Source organism: Capsicum annuum, chromosome 7 (genome assembly GCF_002878395.1).
Source record: "Capsicum annuum cultivar UCD-10X-F1 chromosome 7, UCD10Xv1.1, whole genome shotgun sequence".
In the NCBI taxonomy this organism is placed as follows: Eukaryota; Viridiplantae; Streptophyta; class Magnoliopsida; order Solanales; family Solanaceae; genus Capsicum; species Capsicum annuum.
In genome coordinates this window covers 133,840,527-133,859,173 of record NC_061117.1, presented here as the reverse complement: position 1 = coordinate 133,859,173, position 18,647 = coordinate 133,840,527, and the positions used below count along the sequence as shown (strand labels likewise).

At 35.1% G+C, this 18,647-nt stretch overlaps 1 protein-coding gene and 1 long non-coding RNA gene across 2 annotated transcripts; one reads left to right on the top strand and one right to left on the bottom strand.

Annotated features, from left to right (window-relative positions):
* The first annotated feature begins 12,997 nt into the window (after positions 1-12,997).
* Positions 12,998-15,675, top strand: LOC107856476 (oxygen-evolving enhancer protein 2, chloroplastic). Its single transcript, XM_016701483.2, has 4 exons — positions 12,998-13,474; positions 14,265-14,497; positions 14,588-14,638; positions 15,296-15,675. Exons 1-4 carry the CDS (start codon positions 13,237-13,239, stop codon positions 15,554-15,556), a joined length of 783 nt encoding a protein of 260 aa, XP_016556969.1. The 5' UTR covers positions 12,998-13,236; the 3' UTR covers positions 15,557-15,675.
* Positions 15,676-16,173: 498 nt separating this feature from the next.
* LOC107842744 lies at positions 16,174-16,651 on the bottom strand. The gene is made up of 2 exons (XR_007057635.1): positions 16,559-16,651; positions 16,174-16,452 (listed from the first exon to the last, which is right to left on the bottom strand). It is a non-coding gene; the product is annotated as an uncharacterized LOC107842744 (long non-coding RNA).
* Between the last annotated feature and the right edge of the window lie 1,996 nt (positions 16,652-18,647).

Genomic DNA, 18,647 nt, shown 5'->3' with positions numbered 1-18,647 from the left:
ATCTTATCAAGCTCAGGCTTATTTGTCACTTTGGGCACCTCTATGAGAGAGTCCGAAGAGGCAGTGGGACATTTGATCTCCTCCACCCGATACTCATCCATTTTTATCAATGCGATCATACATAGATCTCCATAGTTTGAGGGTGTTTTAAGTAACTTGTACACTCTGAAGACTACCTCTTTGTCATTCAATCTCATCTTGAGTTTGCACTCTCTAATATTTATCAATACTCCCCTGATAGCCAAAAATGCACGTCCCCAATATGATTTGTTTTCTTTCATCTATATCTTAGTCAAGAATAATAAATTCAGTAGGAATATTAAACTTACTAACCTTAATGAGAACATCCTCTATGATTCCTTCAGGGACCACTCTAGTTCTATCCGCCATCTGTATCATAACTGAACAGGGCCTTGACTTTCCCAAGCCCAATATTTTAAGAACATAAAAGGGCATAAAATTGTTGTTTTTCCCCTATATCACCTAAATATTAGACAACATCACTTTTACCAATTTGTATGGGGAGGGTGAAACTCTCAGGGTCCTTGAACTATTTGGGCATCTTGCTCATAACCATAGATCTACACTCTTCATTAAGTGCTATAGTCTTAATATCACGAAGTTTTCTTTTGTTTTCCACTATATCCTTCAAGTACTTGCATACTTGGGCATTCCCTGCAAAATATCTAATAAAGAAAGGTTAATGTGAAGTTCTTTGAATGTGTCAAAGAACTCCTTCAAACAAGCATCCTCTTTGTCTTTCTTAAGCTTTTGAGGGAATGGTGGTGGTAGTCAGTCTTGAGATTGCTCAACTGAATTTTTATTTGGGTACGCGGACTTTTATTTTTTGTTAGCTTCGTTGGCTAACACTTTTTCTTTTGTCTGCTTTGGTGTGATCACTTCTGCTTGCACCTCATTATTTTTCTTTATAGGTGCATCAACCAAGCCTCTAATACTCCTCAAGGTTAGGATTTTATATATCACTAGACAAACCCATAGAGGTCTTGTGTTTTACACGTAAGCCAACTAGCCCAAATGCATCTCAAAATTTATTTGATCTAGTTATTGATTTTTTATCTCTACAACCATTTGTTCTTGGTTGGACATAATACTTTTTAAAGTCTCTTTTGTATTAATGGCCTAAGTGTTGGTTTGTCTTCCTTGATGATGCTGAAACTACTGAGGTTGGACTTGATTATTACCCCACGAGTAGTCGGCTAACCCTGACAGTTATAGTTGCTAGCATTATTGCAATTCTAGCTTCCTTTTTGTGCATTGCCTATAAAATTCACCGACTTTGAATTTGCTCCACATAAGTGTGCAGAATGATCACTACCACCATAAACTTTACACTACGTTTGCACCTACTGAATTGCATTAATTTGGGCCTGAGGTTGAGCCACACTCGACTTGCTGAACTGAGTCATCATTTAATTCTGAAAAGAGGTCAACTATGCAGCCAATATTGTGACACTATCTACCTTGATCATACCTATAGGATTCTTCACTACACTTTTAGATATATCACCCTGCCACTCTGTATTGCCTTGTCAATAGGTTGAGGATAATATACAACTCATTATAGGTTCTCTCTAATGCCTGACCATCTGCTACTAAATCTAGAAAAAAATTTGTGTTATGATCAAGACTTTCAACAAAAGTATAAGCTAATGCTTCATTTATCTATTGGTAATGTAGGCAATTTGTAAGAAGAAACTTGAATCTCTCCATACATAATAGAGAGTTTTGTCTGGATTTTACTTGAAACTTAGGATCTCGCTCCTCAACCTTGTAGATTTACCAGATGGAAAGAATCGAATGAGAAAATTCTTTCCCATGTCGTCCTAAGTGATGATTGAGTTTGAACATTCTGCCTTTAATCATTTATTTACTTCCCCCTATAGTGAGAATGGGAAAAAAGTGAGCCTCACATAATTTGTGGAGACTCTAGCGAGAATAAATTTGTCACTAGTCTCCAAAAAAGTTCTATAGATGAACCTTTGGATCCTTATGTGGTAAACCTATAAACTGCCCGCTGTTGTGCACAATTACACCATGTTATGGTTAAGAACAAATCGACCTCCTGCATTTGGATTTTGAATACTTGAGATCACATTAGTTCTGAGTGAAATTGCCACTTTGCTTACTATCCTACGGGCTATTTATTCAACACTTAATGCTATGGGAATATTCTTATTCTTATGAAATTGTGGGATTAGATAGAGAAATGTTACTTCTTTCCTCAACTGTTGCAAGCTCAGGTTTGGAATAAGGTTTAATCAAATCCTTTTCCCTTACTAGTTTACTTAAGATTTAAAATTGTGCCTGCAAATTTAGTAGCTATGACCAAGTTGTTAGCACTTATCAAACAAAATAGTAAGACTAAAAATTAGAATATTACTAATTTTGTAAGTCTCAAGCAATGGCACCAAAAATTTATTGCACCCACACACGCATACAAGTGTACGTTGTTAAACAAGCAAAAAAGTGACTCTTGTAAGTCGAATATCTATCCCACAAAGACTTGGTATTTTGTAGACACTCCAATTCTAGTATTACTATTTAAGTTAAACAAGTACGAGTTGAAACCAAAAGGAGTTTGAGTTTGTTTACTTATAAACTAAATAATAGAAATAACAACTATATGAAACTTTAATTATAAACAATATATATAGAATTGCATGATTGATACATCTATTCACATTCATGCGTAACAATGATTTATAGCTTATGTTGGTGTTTATCGTAATTATTGATTTACGAGGTTGATAATATAACCCGAGGATGGTCACCCTCTAATTCATCTACCCAAATTAGTCTCACAACTACATCATTGAGTGGGGATGTGAGTCTCTAATTCAGATGCACTAAGTTATCTTCTTATTTTATTAACCAAGTACGACATTTAGGTATATCTCTAACCTAGCTGCAAATCATCCTATAATAATGAGTATTAAGTCAATAAAATATATTATCCACACTTCCTATATTCTTTATTCTATCCCTCCACTCCTATGGTCAATTTATTTGGGACTTAGGTTTATCCAAAGTTCATGACTTTTGGGATTAGTCAAACAAGAACTCAAGAATAATCACATTAGTTGATAAATATATGCACCAAATAATAAACCATAATTAAACAATCATTTTGTAGCTTCAATCCTAGAAAAGGGGTGTTTATCCACTCATAGTCATACAAAGAATCATCATTAAAGAGTTCACAAGTAAACTACAAAAAACTAAAAGTTAAAGGATGAAAACCCCTAAAGTAGAGCCTTTGATGCCTTCTCATTTCCCTAATTTGTATTTTTTTCAGAAGTACCTTGTAATGTGGATAAGTACCCATTATATAGTCCTTTTGGTCATCTATAAGCTTCCCTAAATAAAATATAAGCATTTCCCACTTTGCCTCCACCTTAAATGAGTGAAAAACTATCTTTTAGACGTATTAAATGGGTTTCACTGCATGAACAATCTCATGTCCAGGGGGTGCAACGCAGGCCCATAGGATGACCAAGACAAGGTCCCCTCGTACTATAGGGGTGCAGCGTAAGGCCCCCTCCTCAAAGTGAGGGTTCATCCAATTTTTGCTCTCTTTTTCTCGTCTACTTATTCCTTGTTTACCCACTTATTATGGATTGTTTTTAGGATTTATTTAGCTTTCACAACTCTTCTAATAGTATCCTACAACATCTCATAACAAATATTAGTCCATACAACACAATAGAGATCATCAATGTACACAAGAACTACTTAGGCTAGCTTAACTAGTTTTCTCGTCTAAATGCTATTTGATCTTTTTTACTTTTGAATCATTTAAATGCACTTAAAATACTCTAAACATGCAACTTAGAACAAATATACAAATACAAACTCTATACTTCATTAATAACTTTAAGTTATCTTCAAAACTAAGATAAACACGTGTAGATAATGACACTTAAGTGTATAAATACCCCTAAGATCAAGCAGCCTAGAGCTCTATTAGTAATGACCTATGTTTATATAATACATCATTTTATTGAGAATTATCATTAGTTAATATTTGGATGGCTTTGAGAGCATCCACATTAATTTTCAGAGAGAAGAGACTACTTGTAGTGACTAAAATAGAGCCCTTTTAAATGCTAAGAGTTAAACTTGGACAGGGGATGCATGAGGAATTTTCTCATAGGAGTCTATGATCCAATTACCATCATGGTCCCTGATTACTCCTCCCAACCCAGTAATGCCTAGTGTACTGCCTACTGCTACATTGGTATTGAGTTTATAAGTGCCTCTAGGAGGGGCATTCCATTTAAACTCAACCCAGATATTCTTTTTTGACTTGTTGCTCTTTTTTATAAGAATGCTATACTCAATGCCATGTCTGATGGCAAGATATATCGAGTATGTGACCTTTTTTATTATTGAAGAAATTGTTATTTCTAGTAAGCCCAATCACCCAAGGAAATTGGGAGATGAGTGTACCCTAAGTTGTAAAAGCATTGAAAGGGGAGTTTTTTATCCTTAACTAGGTATCTACTCGGTTGGTGGTATTAAGGTTATATATGCTAGGATGACTAGTAGTAGTAGCTTGGTTCTGGATTTATCTCTAAAAATCAATAGCATTAGGATAAAGAAAGAAAATATATCCAATACTTTCAGGTCTAGAATTATAGAAGGTGTAAGTAGGGTTGATATCGAACCCTATTCCACTGAGGTAGGCATTGGTACGGACACGATCATGAGCTGGGAGATAGAGAAAGGTTTTTATTTTGTTAGAGTCTTAGACTTTCCAGATAGTCTTGAAAGCATTGGGATTAATGACCTGGGGGTGGTAGTGGTTTGTGTTATGGCCTCATAGATTCTACCAGTGGTAAACTGCCCATCTTTGTTAAGTTCCACATAAGAATGGTCATTCTTATTACTCAAAAGATGAGGAGGAAAGTTAAGGTTGATTTGAGTGATACGCTAGGGTAGAGTAATGGAAAACTTGTCTAAATCCTATATCCTATTAGTAGTGACATCACAGACCCTAACCTCAACTATTCCTAGTTGTAGGGGTCTATGAACATGGATTCTAATAGGATCAGTATGAGGTTACTAGTAGTCGTGGAAGAAATAATTTTGTTGCCATAGTGGATATACCAAGTTAGTCCTTTTGAACAATTTTCCAGTCATTTTAGACATTCATCCATGTCCTAGATACATTTTTGCACTATTAGTAGGCCTGTCCTACTTCTAGTATTTGCTAGTAAGAACTTTTGCCCAAAGTTTATTAGGATTTTTAAACAATCCCCGGGCTAAGCTAGCATGTACAGGTCTATTTCTATGTTCATATTTGTGAAGTCCCAAACCCTTGCTAGTTTTTTCTAGATAAGAGTATCCTAACCTATTAGGTGCAGTTTTTTTTTCACAGTAGAGCCCCACTCGAAATCTCTTTTGGTTTTATTGGTGGATTTAGTTATTTTGGTGGGCAGCTTTATGTATTACATAACATGTGTAGGGATATAACTAAGGGTGTCCTTGTCTAGGAAATTCCTACCAGTCCTATTTAGCATGTGAGTTTTCCAACCTGCTAACTTGTTACTCATGTTATCCAGGAAGTATTGAAAGTCAGCATACACAAGTCTTGAAAAATGGGAAAGCCAAGGTACTTCCCAAAAAAATTGTTTGTCCTGATGCTAAGGATGTTCGATCAATTGTTAGTTGATGTGTCATGGTTTCATGGTACTTTCGATACTTAAAATAAGAAAAATATGCAGAAACTTAGGTATTCTTGTTGGATTTGATGTGTGTTTATGTTGATTTTGCAGGAAAATGGGTTTAGAGCAAAAAAATATAAAAAAGGATAAAGAGTTGCCGAAGTGGTAACCTACGAGTCAACCTACGACTCATGGGTAGCACCGATGAATCGTAGTAGGGTTAGTCAGTTGAGTCTCAAAAGATGTATGTTGAATCTAATTCATATGAGGCTACTCATGAGTTGAGATGCTAAAAGCCTAACGTTTTCTCTGATTTCTACGAGACCAAGGCACAATTCTTGGGTTGTACCTACTGCTCAACCCACGAATCGTGAGGTATTGCCAACTTAGATTTCCTACATTATTTAAGATAGGTTTTATTTTGTATCTATAAATACCCCTTAGATGTTTTATTATCAGTTTATGCACTGTATACACTTTTGACATTAATTTGAGTTCTTAGATACATTATTGATCTGGGAATTATTGTTCTTGGTTTTTTAGGGTTTTAATTGAATTGAGATTTTTGAATTTTCATCCTTATTCTTCATAATTTCACTATCATGCTTTCATCTATGAAATCTATATTTGTTCTTACAACCATACGTAAAACTCTATAACTAGGTTTGTGGGAACCCTGATGAATTGACAAATCAGGCTAAATCTGAAGTTATTCTAAAATGGTGTTCTTGTAAGTATTGGAATTTTCTTCATTTTGATTGCTTTCTTTATGTTTGTAAATGTTGGGAACTCGCCTATATTTGATACTTGATCAAGGAAGAGGTAAATATTAGGAAAAAGAGATCACAGTAGTAATTTGAAGCTATCAACCTTCATCTAATTAACTTGAGGCCAAGAGGAGATAGTTAATCTGATATCATAAAATAAGGGTTAGTAGTACGACACTCTAAGACTGATAGGAGATGAGTGAAATTCACCCAAACTAAGGTCGTAAGATGGTTTGGTGATTCATAACTCGTTAGATTTTGCATGAAAGGCATCAAGATAGTTTGACAAGCACGAACAGTCTGTGTAGTTATGAAGTCAGGCGGAACACAATCTTAGTGTGCATCTTATATTGATCACAATCCTAATTTCTCAACAACTATTATTATTACTATCATTGATACAAAACACTTTATTTTTTATTTATGCAATTTTCAATTACGTTAGCAAGCTCTTGATTGATTTTTGACCTAGTCCTTGTAAGATTGACCCCAACCTGGTTGGGTTCTTTATTTGATTAAGTGATCGCTTTATACTTTTCTGAAGGTGCAATTTGGATGACATCATTAGCTAAATCAGTATGATAGTTTTTAGAAAAGATAACTTTTTATTTGGCATAATTGATCTTCTGGATAAAAGTAAAGTTAAACTCATTGAGGATATTGAGGATTGTTCTGTAGTTATTGGGTCAGCTTTAGCAAAGAGGGTAAGGTCATCAGAAAAGAACAAGTGGGAGATTTTGAGGCCACTGGTTGTGATTTTATGAAAGATCTAGGATTTATTTTGGACAACAAGATTAATGTTCCTAAAGAGTCTCTCTATGCAGAAAACAAAGAAGTATGGAGAAATAGGATCACTTTGCCTGATGCCTTTGCTAGGTTCAAAATCGACAGTGAGTTTACCATTTACCAGGATGGATAGGGTACTTGTGGTCACACAGGACATGATTAGATTAACAAGATTGGGGGGAGTTTAAAATAAAGAAGGGCGTCGTGGATGAAGGATCATTCCACTCTTCAAAGGACTTCTCTAGATCAGTTTTGAAGATTATGTTGGCCTTTTTTTCCTTTCATTTTCTTGAAGTGGATAATGTATTCTTGGACATAATTGCATTATCAACAACTCTTTTATTGGAAAGAAAACTCTCTTGACTTGCTCCAATGATAAGGTCAAAGAGGGGTTTGATTAGGTTAACAATAATCTTTGTGATGAGCTTGTAAGAGAAGTTGCAAATAGGTCTGAAATTCCTAATGGAGATGGCATCAGAATACTTAGGAATAAGGCAAAGAAAATTAGAGTTGGATTCTTTAGGAATACATTCTTCTTTGAAGACTTAGTGGTAGAAGGCAATAATTTTTTCCCCCACAGTAAACCAATATTTCTAGTAGAAGAAAGTATGGATCCCATTTGGTATGGGGTCTTCATAGAGTAGAAAATGTTAAGGGAATTAATGATCTCACTATCCCTAAGGGGGTAGCCAAATAATCTTTTATATCCTCATGGAAGGTATGGATATTGACTTTAATGAGAGTGGGGGTCCATCTAGATTCAGTATAATCACTGGTGTACAAAGTGGTGAAGAAATTAAGGATATTGTTCATAATTTATTTATTATTATGAATGGTATTCCCTGCATTGTCTTTGAGGGAGGATATTATATTTCTCTTTCTTCTATTCAGTATAGATACATGGAAAAACTTAGTGTTGGTATCCTTTTTACAAAGCCAAGAGATTTGTATTTTATTTTTTAGAAGTCCTCTTCACATCTAAGAATCGAATTATACTCACTTAATAAATCATTTTGTAGATTGTGGATAAAGTTGCTATGATGGTAATGCTTGGATTGTTGGATACCATCAAGTCTAGCAATAATTCTTTTGAACATGTAAAAGATATTACCAAAAATATTATGGTTCCAATTTTTGGAAAATCTCTATGGTTTAAGTGAGATTATTGGTATTGTCAAAATAGATATTTGCCAAATCCTTAAAAGAGTGGTGACTACACCATATAGGCTCAAATTTAAAATGTTTGAGAAAGTGGATTTGGTAGTTACCCATAATGCTAATGAGAAGAGGGGAGTGGTCAAACTTAGTCCTAGTTAGGTAAGTGATTGTGGTCTCTGGATAGTGTTTTATCCATAGGTTATTAGCGAAGCATCTATCAATTCTTTCAAAAATGATTTTTCTTTTATCCCATAATGCTTATTAGTCTAGGTATATGTGTTCCCTTTAAAGCCCAGGTCCACCATGTTACACTAATTTAAATATTGTCTGAAAATATAATCCCTACTATTATTAATGAGGGATCCTCCCAACTTATCTTTAGCAGAAAAGAATTTATTGATTTTTTCTCCCAAAAACCATTCCCCTTTATGAGTGTGAGACATTATGTATAAGTCTTCCGAAAGTTGGGTGCGGGTGTGCTAGTCTGGGCTGGTATAAATAGCTGAGAAAATCCAAAAATAAGGGTTCAGAATCACCTTAATCATGAAAAAAATAACTTGAGTAGAGGCAAAGAAGTTATCAAGCTGGAGAATTTTCTCCTTCCACAAAACTGTTATACCTGCTACAAGACCTACAATTGAGAATTGAACATAGGCATCAAAACCAAGAGAGTTACTGATATATTTATGTTCTTTCATCTTCGTTTCGAGTAGACCAATCATGATTGGCATGCACATGTTGACCATGGCCTGATAGTATCAGCAAAAGCTAGCATTATTTTCTCCTATCGTATTTCATATTATAAACTTCATCATATCTATTTGTATGTTTTTCTTTGGAGAAAAACCCCTCACCGCCCTCTGTGGGCTTAAAATCACTGTTGCTGATGTTGTTTTTATCTTGTTCCTTACCATTAATGAGAAGATCCTTATTTTCTCTAGTAAGTATACTATAATAGCTGAGTTGTAAAGATTTTCAAAGTCTTTTTGAAGGGTTTTTTCCAGTAGAAAAACTTTGTGCTTGGATTTTCAAGTGTGTTTAGGTAAGCCTCTATTTTGGTGTTGCTCTATCAGAGTGTTTCCAAGAGCAACACTTTTTTAGATCTGGGTCTTCTCTTTCTTGGGAGAAGTTTTAAGAGGCCCGTCGACTCGATGGTGGAGGGGTCCATGGGATGAATGTAGGTGATTGTTTTTTCTTAAGTAAGGAATGGTTGGTAAGAACCAACGCTCAATGTATGTAGCATGACTGACTCAGATCTCCCATTGTGCTTAAGTTTTGATTTGTAAGGAGTTATGCAATTATGAGGTCTTGCTGCCAGATTTGTGATCCTAGGTTCTCCACTACTTGGTCGACTATCTCATGTGTAACTTGGGCAAGATAGGCAGGGTCTTGAAGGAGTAGGACTATCAATTGGTTTCCCATAACTACCCGAAGTTGAATCCACTTGCCCTCTAGTGTTCTCTACATACATGATATCGAATGGTGGTTCAACGGTGGTGGAGATGTGGTCGATCGGGGTTTGAAAAGGTGGTCGATCGGGGTTTGAGTTGGATTTGACATGAGAGAACTTGGGGATATCTTTGATTTCTTGGCTCAAATAGGGATTTTTCGGCCATGGTATGGTACTAATGAGGGAGTTGGATGAAGGGTAGTAAATTTATTTGAATATTTGAGTCTATCGCTAGTTGCAGAGTAACGATTACTCTTTAGGGCGAAGGAGTTACTCCATTTTTGAGAGGCTACTGTGGAGATTTCCATAGGTGTCCCCGAGGGGAAAAGAGCCTGCAATCCCCATTGGGCCCTTGGTGATTAATGAGATTGTTAATGGGGGGAAGTACTTCGGTGAGCTAAGTTTCTAGCCTTTTTTTCAATAGGCCTTTGTAAATATGGCTATCCACGAGGTATATGTCAAAAAGATTTTTGATCCCATTGGTCGTGAGACCCTGTTCACCATTTTTTTCTTTTCAATTTTCATGACGGTTTGGCTAATCGAGTGATGATGGAGCATATTTTTATGGTGGGAGTTAGGCACATTAATATTCAAGTAAAGGTCGAGGAACTTACCTGTCTTGGCATCGTAGGTCCTTACCTAGTGAAGGGCATTGCTTGTGCTGGTGTTTGGAGTTGAATTACTTATTTTTGGCGAATTTCTGCTTTTCGGGAATGAAACCAGTTGATATTTACTTAATTCAGGTTTATGCAAAGATGTAAAGGGGGAATATTTTTTTTTTGGTAAGTGGATGTAATAGATGCAGGTACTGAGAGTATGCCCAATTCTTTCACAGGCAGTGCATAGCACACCACCACTCTCATATACCATTTTTTGCAAGTTGGTTCCAATTGTGACTTTAGTCTTGATCGGTACTTTAATTGAAAATTGTATACAAATTCTTCATATTTGTATCTCTATGTCGAGGATGTGCATGTATCAATTTTGAGAAGGGTTCCTAATTTTACCACTATCTTCTCCAAGATTATTCTATCGTAAAATTCAATGGGCTGTTGTAGAAGTCTTATCCAGATTGCGATGTGGGTGAGCATAGATTTTTCTGGGACAAAGTTGGGCTCCCACGTCTTCATTGTTACTAACCCAACCTCTACTCCCACGTCTGCAACAAATGATGAACCTTCATGGAGGACTTTTTGCATACTCTTTAAGGATTCGATTTTTGCTGTATATAAGTTATGTCCCAAGTCTATGAGAGTTAGGGCCTCTAAGAGTCTCCATAGATCATGGAGCTTATTCTTAAGGTATAGATAGGCTAACTTTTTTCCAAACGACTTAAGAATTACAGAGTGTCTTCATGGCTGATAGATTATGTTTTTTTCGCTAGAGTAAGTGTAGTCCTGTTTAGAAAGGTCTCTTTGTTCAGTAAGGCCTCTTTGCAGCGATTTGTTGTAATTGGGTTTTCTTCTTTGTAATTTTGTGAATTTGGAGGTTCAGAATGGTCTGGTGGTATTTATGGTAGTGGTTCAACGTCGGGTGTGCCTACTCTAGTGTGGTGTATAGAGTGAGTAATTTTTATCCAAAAGAAAAAACCTAGATGTATTTTCATCGACTGCATTCTTTACTTACACAATAAGGGGTCCTTTGGTTGTAAAACAAGTTATTTTGGGATTACTAATCTCGGAATTAGCTATATCAAGATTAGTTATTTCACAAGAACGGATAAAAATAACACTACAATTCTGGGATAACTAAATCTAGGATGATTTATCCCATGAATCCCAACCAAACATGCAATAAGTTCATCTTAAAATTAATTTCGGGATTAGTTATCCCTTATTCCTCCTACCAAACTACCCCTTGGGGACTGTTTGATTGGGAAACTAGTTATCCTGGATTAACTATATCGAAATTAGCTATCCAGGGATTGGTTAGCCCACCCTCAAGAAAGGATAAAAATAATACTATAATTCCAGGATAAGCTATCCCATGCATTTTATCCCAATCAAATATGGACTACGCTCATTCTAAAATTAATATCAAAATTAATTATCCCTTATCCCTCATACCAAACGACCAAGCTTATTGTGTTTGTGTCCCCCCTAAAATTCTTCTTTTTCTTAAAAAAGAAATATTACTATAGGTTCTTATAACCAAAAAATGTTGGTAAAATTATACAGAACTTTTAATATTATTATTATTACTGCATTCATTGCACCTAATTTGACACTATTTTCATATTGACCTGTGTAAAAAGGAATGATATGTTTTTTTTATACATATCTTCTTAATGAGAAACTTTTATAATCATCCAAATTTTATGACATATTCAAGATTACAAATTTTTAAAATTCTTTCTGTATTAAATTTTGTACTGAGCTATGACAATCAAAATAAAATGGATAGAGTACTTTTTATTTATACATATTCAATTTTTTTTCTTTATTTTTAGTTTGGTATGATAATAAAATCAGTTTAGTTTTAATGAAGAAACATGATCAGTGAAGATTCATATATTCAATATCAACTTGTTGGGACTTAGGCGTAGCTATTATTACTTATTACCAAAATACATAGGGGTTGTTTGTTAGGGTGTGTAAGAATAGTATAAAATATGGTATATTAGTAGTGCTTGTTACAGTAATGTTGGTATTAATTATGCGTGTCTTAATTATGTTAAGATTTTTCTAATGTAGTGTTTGATTTGACGTACTAAAAATAACATGCATTGCATAATTTCTAAAAAAAATATTTTCTTACAAAAATACCTTCCACAAATATGTTTGAAAGGATGTGAAAAAGATTTCGAGGAGCAACTGTATTTTTAACCATGCAAATGTATGCATTAGAACCCATTGCATTACTAATATTATAAATTTTGTGGTATTAATTATAGTGTAATACATAAGTTGAAGCATATTAAACAAGATACTAATGATATCAAAGCTAATACATACATTGTCTTTTTCTAATACACTCTACCAAACGATCCGAAACATGAAAAAGAAATTTTCAAGTAAAGCATAAAAATTAAAGGCAGCTTTTCTACTATTATATGAGTATTTTGTATGTTGAAAGGAAGTGTTGTTGAGTCTTACTCCAAAGTAAGCCCCACAAGAGTATGACATGGAGATTGCAGCGGAAACTAGAACAAACAACAATATTATGAAAGTCCAGTTGGCACCAATCAAAGCCTCAAGAACCTTATCCCAGATCATAAATCTAATCTTCCCCCACATCCAAAAAACTTGGCCAATTTCCCTTCACACATCACAAAATTATCGAAAGCATATTGCCCCTTCACATCACCATTCTAACAAATAATTGAAATCCAATTCCAAGCCAACAAAAGAAAGAAAAGGCTAATTGTTGTTGAGGAGAGTAGTGAGCAATGGCTGCTTCCACACAATGCTTCTTGCACCAATACCATGCACTCTCTAGCCCTGCTAGAAGTAGATCATCCTCCGTTTCAACCCTCAAGCCTAACCAATTGGTTTGCCGTGCCCAAAAGCAAGATGATGCCAACAACAATGGTTCCATCTCCCGCCGATTGGCTCTCACTTTCCTCATTGGTGCTGCTGCCATTGGTTCGAAGGTTTCCCCTGCCGATGCTGCCTATGGAGAAGCTGGTAATTTCCTAAAATAGCCGTGTCACATACTTATAAGAGTTTAAAGTTTAGGGCAAAATTCAGAAATAGCATACTTATTCCTTAATTATGAGTTTCATAATTATGTAATATAGCAAGTTGTATTTTGTATTTTTGCAAACTGTTGTTATAAAAATACAAATACATATGATTTGTACTGTCTTATGATCGATATATATTTTGTATTTTTGCAAACTGTTGCTACAAAAATATAAATACATATGCTACAAAATGTAGTTTGATAAAAGTGTCGCTATTTTTTTTAATTTAATACTTAAGTATGCTAATGTATTTTTTTTTTTCTGAAGTTTATAGTGTTTTGATACTTCCAGGTCATGTAAAAGTATATGTACATAATAAGTGGAACTATTCACCTGAAAAATAGAACGAGCAATTTGCGATAACAAGTAAAATTCTGTAAGCTAATTCGTTTTTTGTACACGTTAATTATGATTGAATATTGATCAGCACCTACGTAAAAGAACTTCTTGCCCGTCACTTATGTTACCCAGATCCTCCAAAAGAAATGCGCCTTTTTGGAGGATCTGACATGATACACCGACATTTTATGAGGATCCGAGTAATCATTGCCCCTTACCATAGTGAAAGCTACATTTTTCGTATTTTGTTTTAGGTGTGTTCCATTAAGTCTTGGTAGTTAATACATGTATCTTGGTATTACATCATGATGGTTATTCAAGGAATCAAGATGATGGCCTAGGTTCTGAAAGCATAGAATTGTACTTAATCATGGCGTTTGTCATATATGCAGCGAATGTTTTTGGAAAACCAAAGGAGAACACTGATTTCATGCCATACAACGGAGATGGATTCAAGCTGCAAGTGCCATCCAAATGGAACCCAAGCAAAGAAGTTGAGTACCCTGGTCAGGTTCTCAGATATGAAGACAACTTTGATTCCACCAGCAATCTCATTGTTACAGTCACTCCAACTGACAAGAAGTCCATCACTGACTACGGCTCCCCCGAAGACTTCCTCTCTAAAGTAATATTCTCTCTCCAAAAGCACGCATTTTGTAGTTCAGCAGAAGTGTTTAGCTCACAACTGAGTTTTGTTGTTTTCTTTTCTGAGCAGGTGGACTATCTGCTAGGAAAACAAGCCTATTTTGGTAAAACTGATTCAGAGGTGAGTAATCGTAATTGCTAGCTATTTTTCATTTTAGATAAGGTCACTAGCATTAAAACTGGTGGCAATCAAGCACTCTGAGCTTCAATATAACTTGAGCTAGAGCATCTTCACTAATCTACCCCAAAAAAGGTTCTCCATTTGTCCCAACAAATAAAAAATACAATGGTAGATTTGAGATGTTTTCAATTTCAACTCGAGTATGAACAAAGGAGTCTAGAGTTCAGTCAGTATAAGCTACCCCGTATATTAGTCCCCAATCAGCTATGGAGCTCTCCTGAACTGGTGGTGTCATCGAGAAGGGGAGACTCAAGTGGCAGAATCACTCGGTAAGATCATAATAAGTAATGGCCTTTGATCACTCTACCATGGTTTTTCAACTTCAGCATCAACTAGTTCAAGTAGTAAAATGCATTTCAATTTCCTAAACTGTACCTGGCCGCTTTTTTCTGTAAATCCAATGAACCATATAACAAATGGAACAAGTGAAGTGCAAAATTATGTCTGTCCCAAGCAAGTTGGAGTCGGCCCCATGGGTCCTTGTTGTCTATGTTGCTCTGCCCTGCAATTGTCTAAATTGTTGGTCAAAGGCACTATCTGAACTAATGTATTACAAGAATTATGACACAAAAATGAAGTAAGAATTTGTTCGTGCAGGGTGGATTTGAATCTGGTGCAGTGGCAACTGCTAACCTTTTGGAGTCATCAAGCTCAACAGTGGGAGGAAAAGAGTACTATTTCTTGTCAGTATTGACAAGAACTGCAGATGGAGATGAAGGTGGGAAGCACCAGCTGATCACAGCCACAGTGAATAATGGCAAACTTTACATTTGCAAGGCACAAGCTGGTGATAAAAGATGGTTCAAGGGTGCTAGAAAGTTTGTGGAGAATGCTGCCAGTTCTTTCAGTATTGCTTAAGAATGGGAAAACAAAGAAAACCATTATTTAAGTTTGTATGTACTTAGTTCTCCCACTCTTCAAAACATATGGTGCTGAGATGAGTTGCTTAATTGGACGTCCTTTTTTTCTCTTCCCAACCAACCCCAAAAAAGTGTTAATAATTTCATATTTTCTTCGCATATAGTTGAACACCCTTTTCCGCCTCGCTAACACCCTTCACAATCCCGATATAGACAGATAACAAATGCAACATCTGTTGATGAATTACACTGTTAAAAGGTCTAGAACCACCGAGGGATGTGATAAAGTGGTCCCTTAATTAAAAATCTTGAATTCATAGCCCAAATAACAAAGAAATTTACGATAAGAAGGGCATCACCCTTAGATGGGCCCTATGCAATACAAGTTTAGATTATTCGAGATCAGTGAATTACCAGTATCAAATACAACAATATACCTAATGTAATCCTACATGTAGAGTTTGGAGGGGGGTTAGTGTGTACGTAAATCCTATGTTGCTCGGACTCGGGTGCGGGTATTCGAGACGGGTGCAAATCTGAGAGTCGGATTCATCAAAATATAAATTTTAAGATTCGGGAGTGCGAATCTGAGTGTAGATACGGGTGCGGGGATTCGGCTAAAAAGAATTAAATATTATAAATATAGAGTTATAAAGATACTTTATTAAACAAACACAAGAAAACATCCAAACTTAAGACATCAATTCAAAACTAACAGAACAAAAAGAAATGTCCACTATCAAGTTACTTAAGTTAACTACTATTCCGCGTCTTCTTCAACTTCTTCCAAATCTTCAAATTCTTCATCAAAAACCACTTCTTCCAATTGAGGTTCACCTATTGATAGCTCGGTTAAATTATTAATTGTATCCTCAACTTCAAATTGATCTCCACCTAAATAAGTTAAAAAGAATGTATACATTAAAATGTTTTTATACAAAGAAAAAATTATCATTCAAAATAAATAATTGAGAAACTAATAAAGAAAATTTAGACATACCTACATCCCAATACTTGCTTGGCCCATTTATATATTTCTCTTTCTTACTAGATAGCAACCGTAGATTATAATGTACAAACACTAAATCTTCGGCTCTTGACGTTGCCAACTTATTTCTCTTGATGTTGTGGATCATAGAATATGTGCTCCAATTTCTTTCACAATAAGATGAAGAAGCCGGTTGAGTAAGCAACTTGTAAGCTAACTGTTGCAAAAGTGGAGTCGAGACACCATGATTTCCCCACCAAGAAAGAGGATTTTCATACTCCATAGCATCAATTACACGAGGCTCACCAAAATAACCACTCATGCTACAAAATTTTCCATACTCCAATGAAACTTGTTTCATTTGATTAGAATCAAAGTACCTTTGAAAACACTTTATTCTATTCGATGCAATTTCTAAATCTTCATTAGGAGCTACCTGTTGAATTTCATTTTCTCCTTGAAGCCATGATTGATGATAGTATTTGGGAACCAAAGAATGTTTCATACAATGTAAAGGGGTGTTGCTTTTGTTCCACCTAGCCTCTAGAACACCATGAATGGAATAAAAAAAATTGATTGGCCAGAAATAAGATCTTCCCCTCATGCTCAAAAATTATTTTTTTAACCTTCTCAATCATTGAGACCCACATATCATAAATAAGGTGTAATTTTGGACCATCTAGATCAGCATCTCTAAGCATATCGACAATAGGTTCCGTAAACTTAAAAAAGTAGTCAATATTATCTCACTTCTCATCATTCATTATAAAGGATTTTATTTCACGAGTTTCGACTTCAATTCCCTTATCCCCCTTATAATTCTTCCATTCATCATCCATGACCATTTCTCTAAAGAAGATATCACTTTGCGAATACGAGTCGTCATAATAACATATGAAGCAAATCTTGTTTCACCAACTTTCAATAAACACAAATCTGAATGTTTTTGAAAAATTGCATTTGCCATGTCATGATTCACAACAAAGTTTTTCAAATTACTCACTTCACTAGGTAACTCTGAAATTCATTGGCAATTAGCAAAGTGAGATGATTTATCAGACGGTTGGCACATACTTTTCAAAACTAGATTCAAACAATGAACAACACAAGGAGTCCAAAATATATGAGGCTATTTTTCCTCCACCATAGTACCGGCAAGTTTCATATTACTTGCGTTATCTGTAATAACTTGAACAACATTATTTGGACCTACTTTCTCTATTGCTTCAAGAAACAAATTAGCAATATATTCTCCACCCTTCATGCACCCGCTAAAATTTATTGAATTTAAAAACATTGAACCCCCACTAGATGATGCCAATATATTGATCAAAAGATATCTTTTAGTATCAGACCATTCGTCTGAACAAATCAACAACCCTTTTTTTTTTTTTCATGTATCTTTAATTGGTTGCAACTTTCTATTAATGTGAGTCTTTTCTTGATCTAAAAGAGTTGTTTTCAACCTATTATATGATGGAGGAATATAACCGGGGATGGAATTTTCAGCTAAAAACTTTGAATATTTTTTAAAGTATGGAGAATTGGCAAGATTGAACGATAAACCTGATGCGTAGAACATTCTAGCCGCTAATTTGTCAGCGGTATTTCTCTCATGGATGCCAAAAGATTTTCCTATAGCTCCACTTTCTGTACTCTTCCTTTTTTTATGTTGAAGTAAATCAGTGCCCTTCGGAAGAGATACATAATCAGTTTTTTTTCTTGCATTAATTTGAACCGAAGATTTTTTCTTTTCAGCTTGTTCGTACTCCATCTTTAATATTCTCAATGTTTCACCTTGAACTTCGCTACATATTTGAACTCCTTGACCTGATAATCTTAACATATGTGCTTTGACTCTATTATATGATTCAGTAACTTGTTTATTACAATAGTTACATGACCATGTTCTATTTCCACCCAGTTGAAATTACTTTTACATGATTCCACAGTGGTTTGTCATCAAAATCTACTCCAATACTTTTTGTTGGTCTTATAGGACCTTTTCCCTTTTGACTACCCGATGCGGATGATGCCATATTATTTGATACAGAATAATCAAATTTTTAAGTTAAAATTTCTTTGGACAGACGTTCTATTT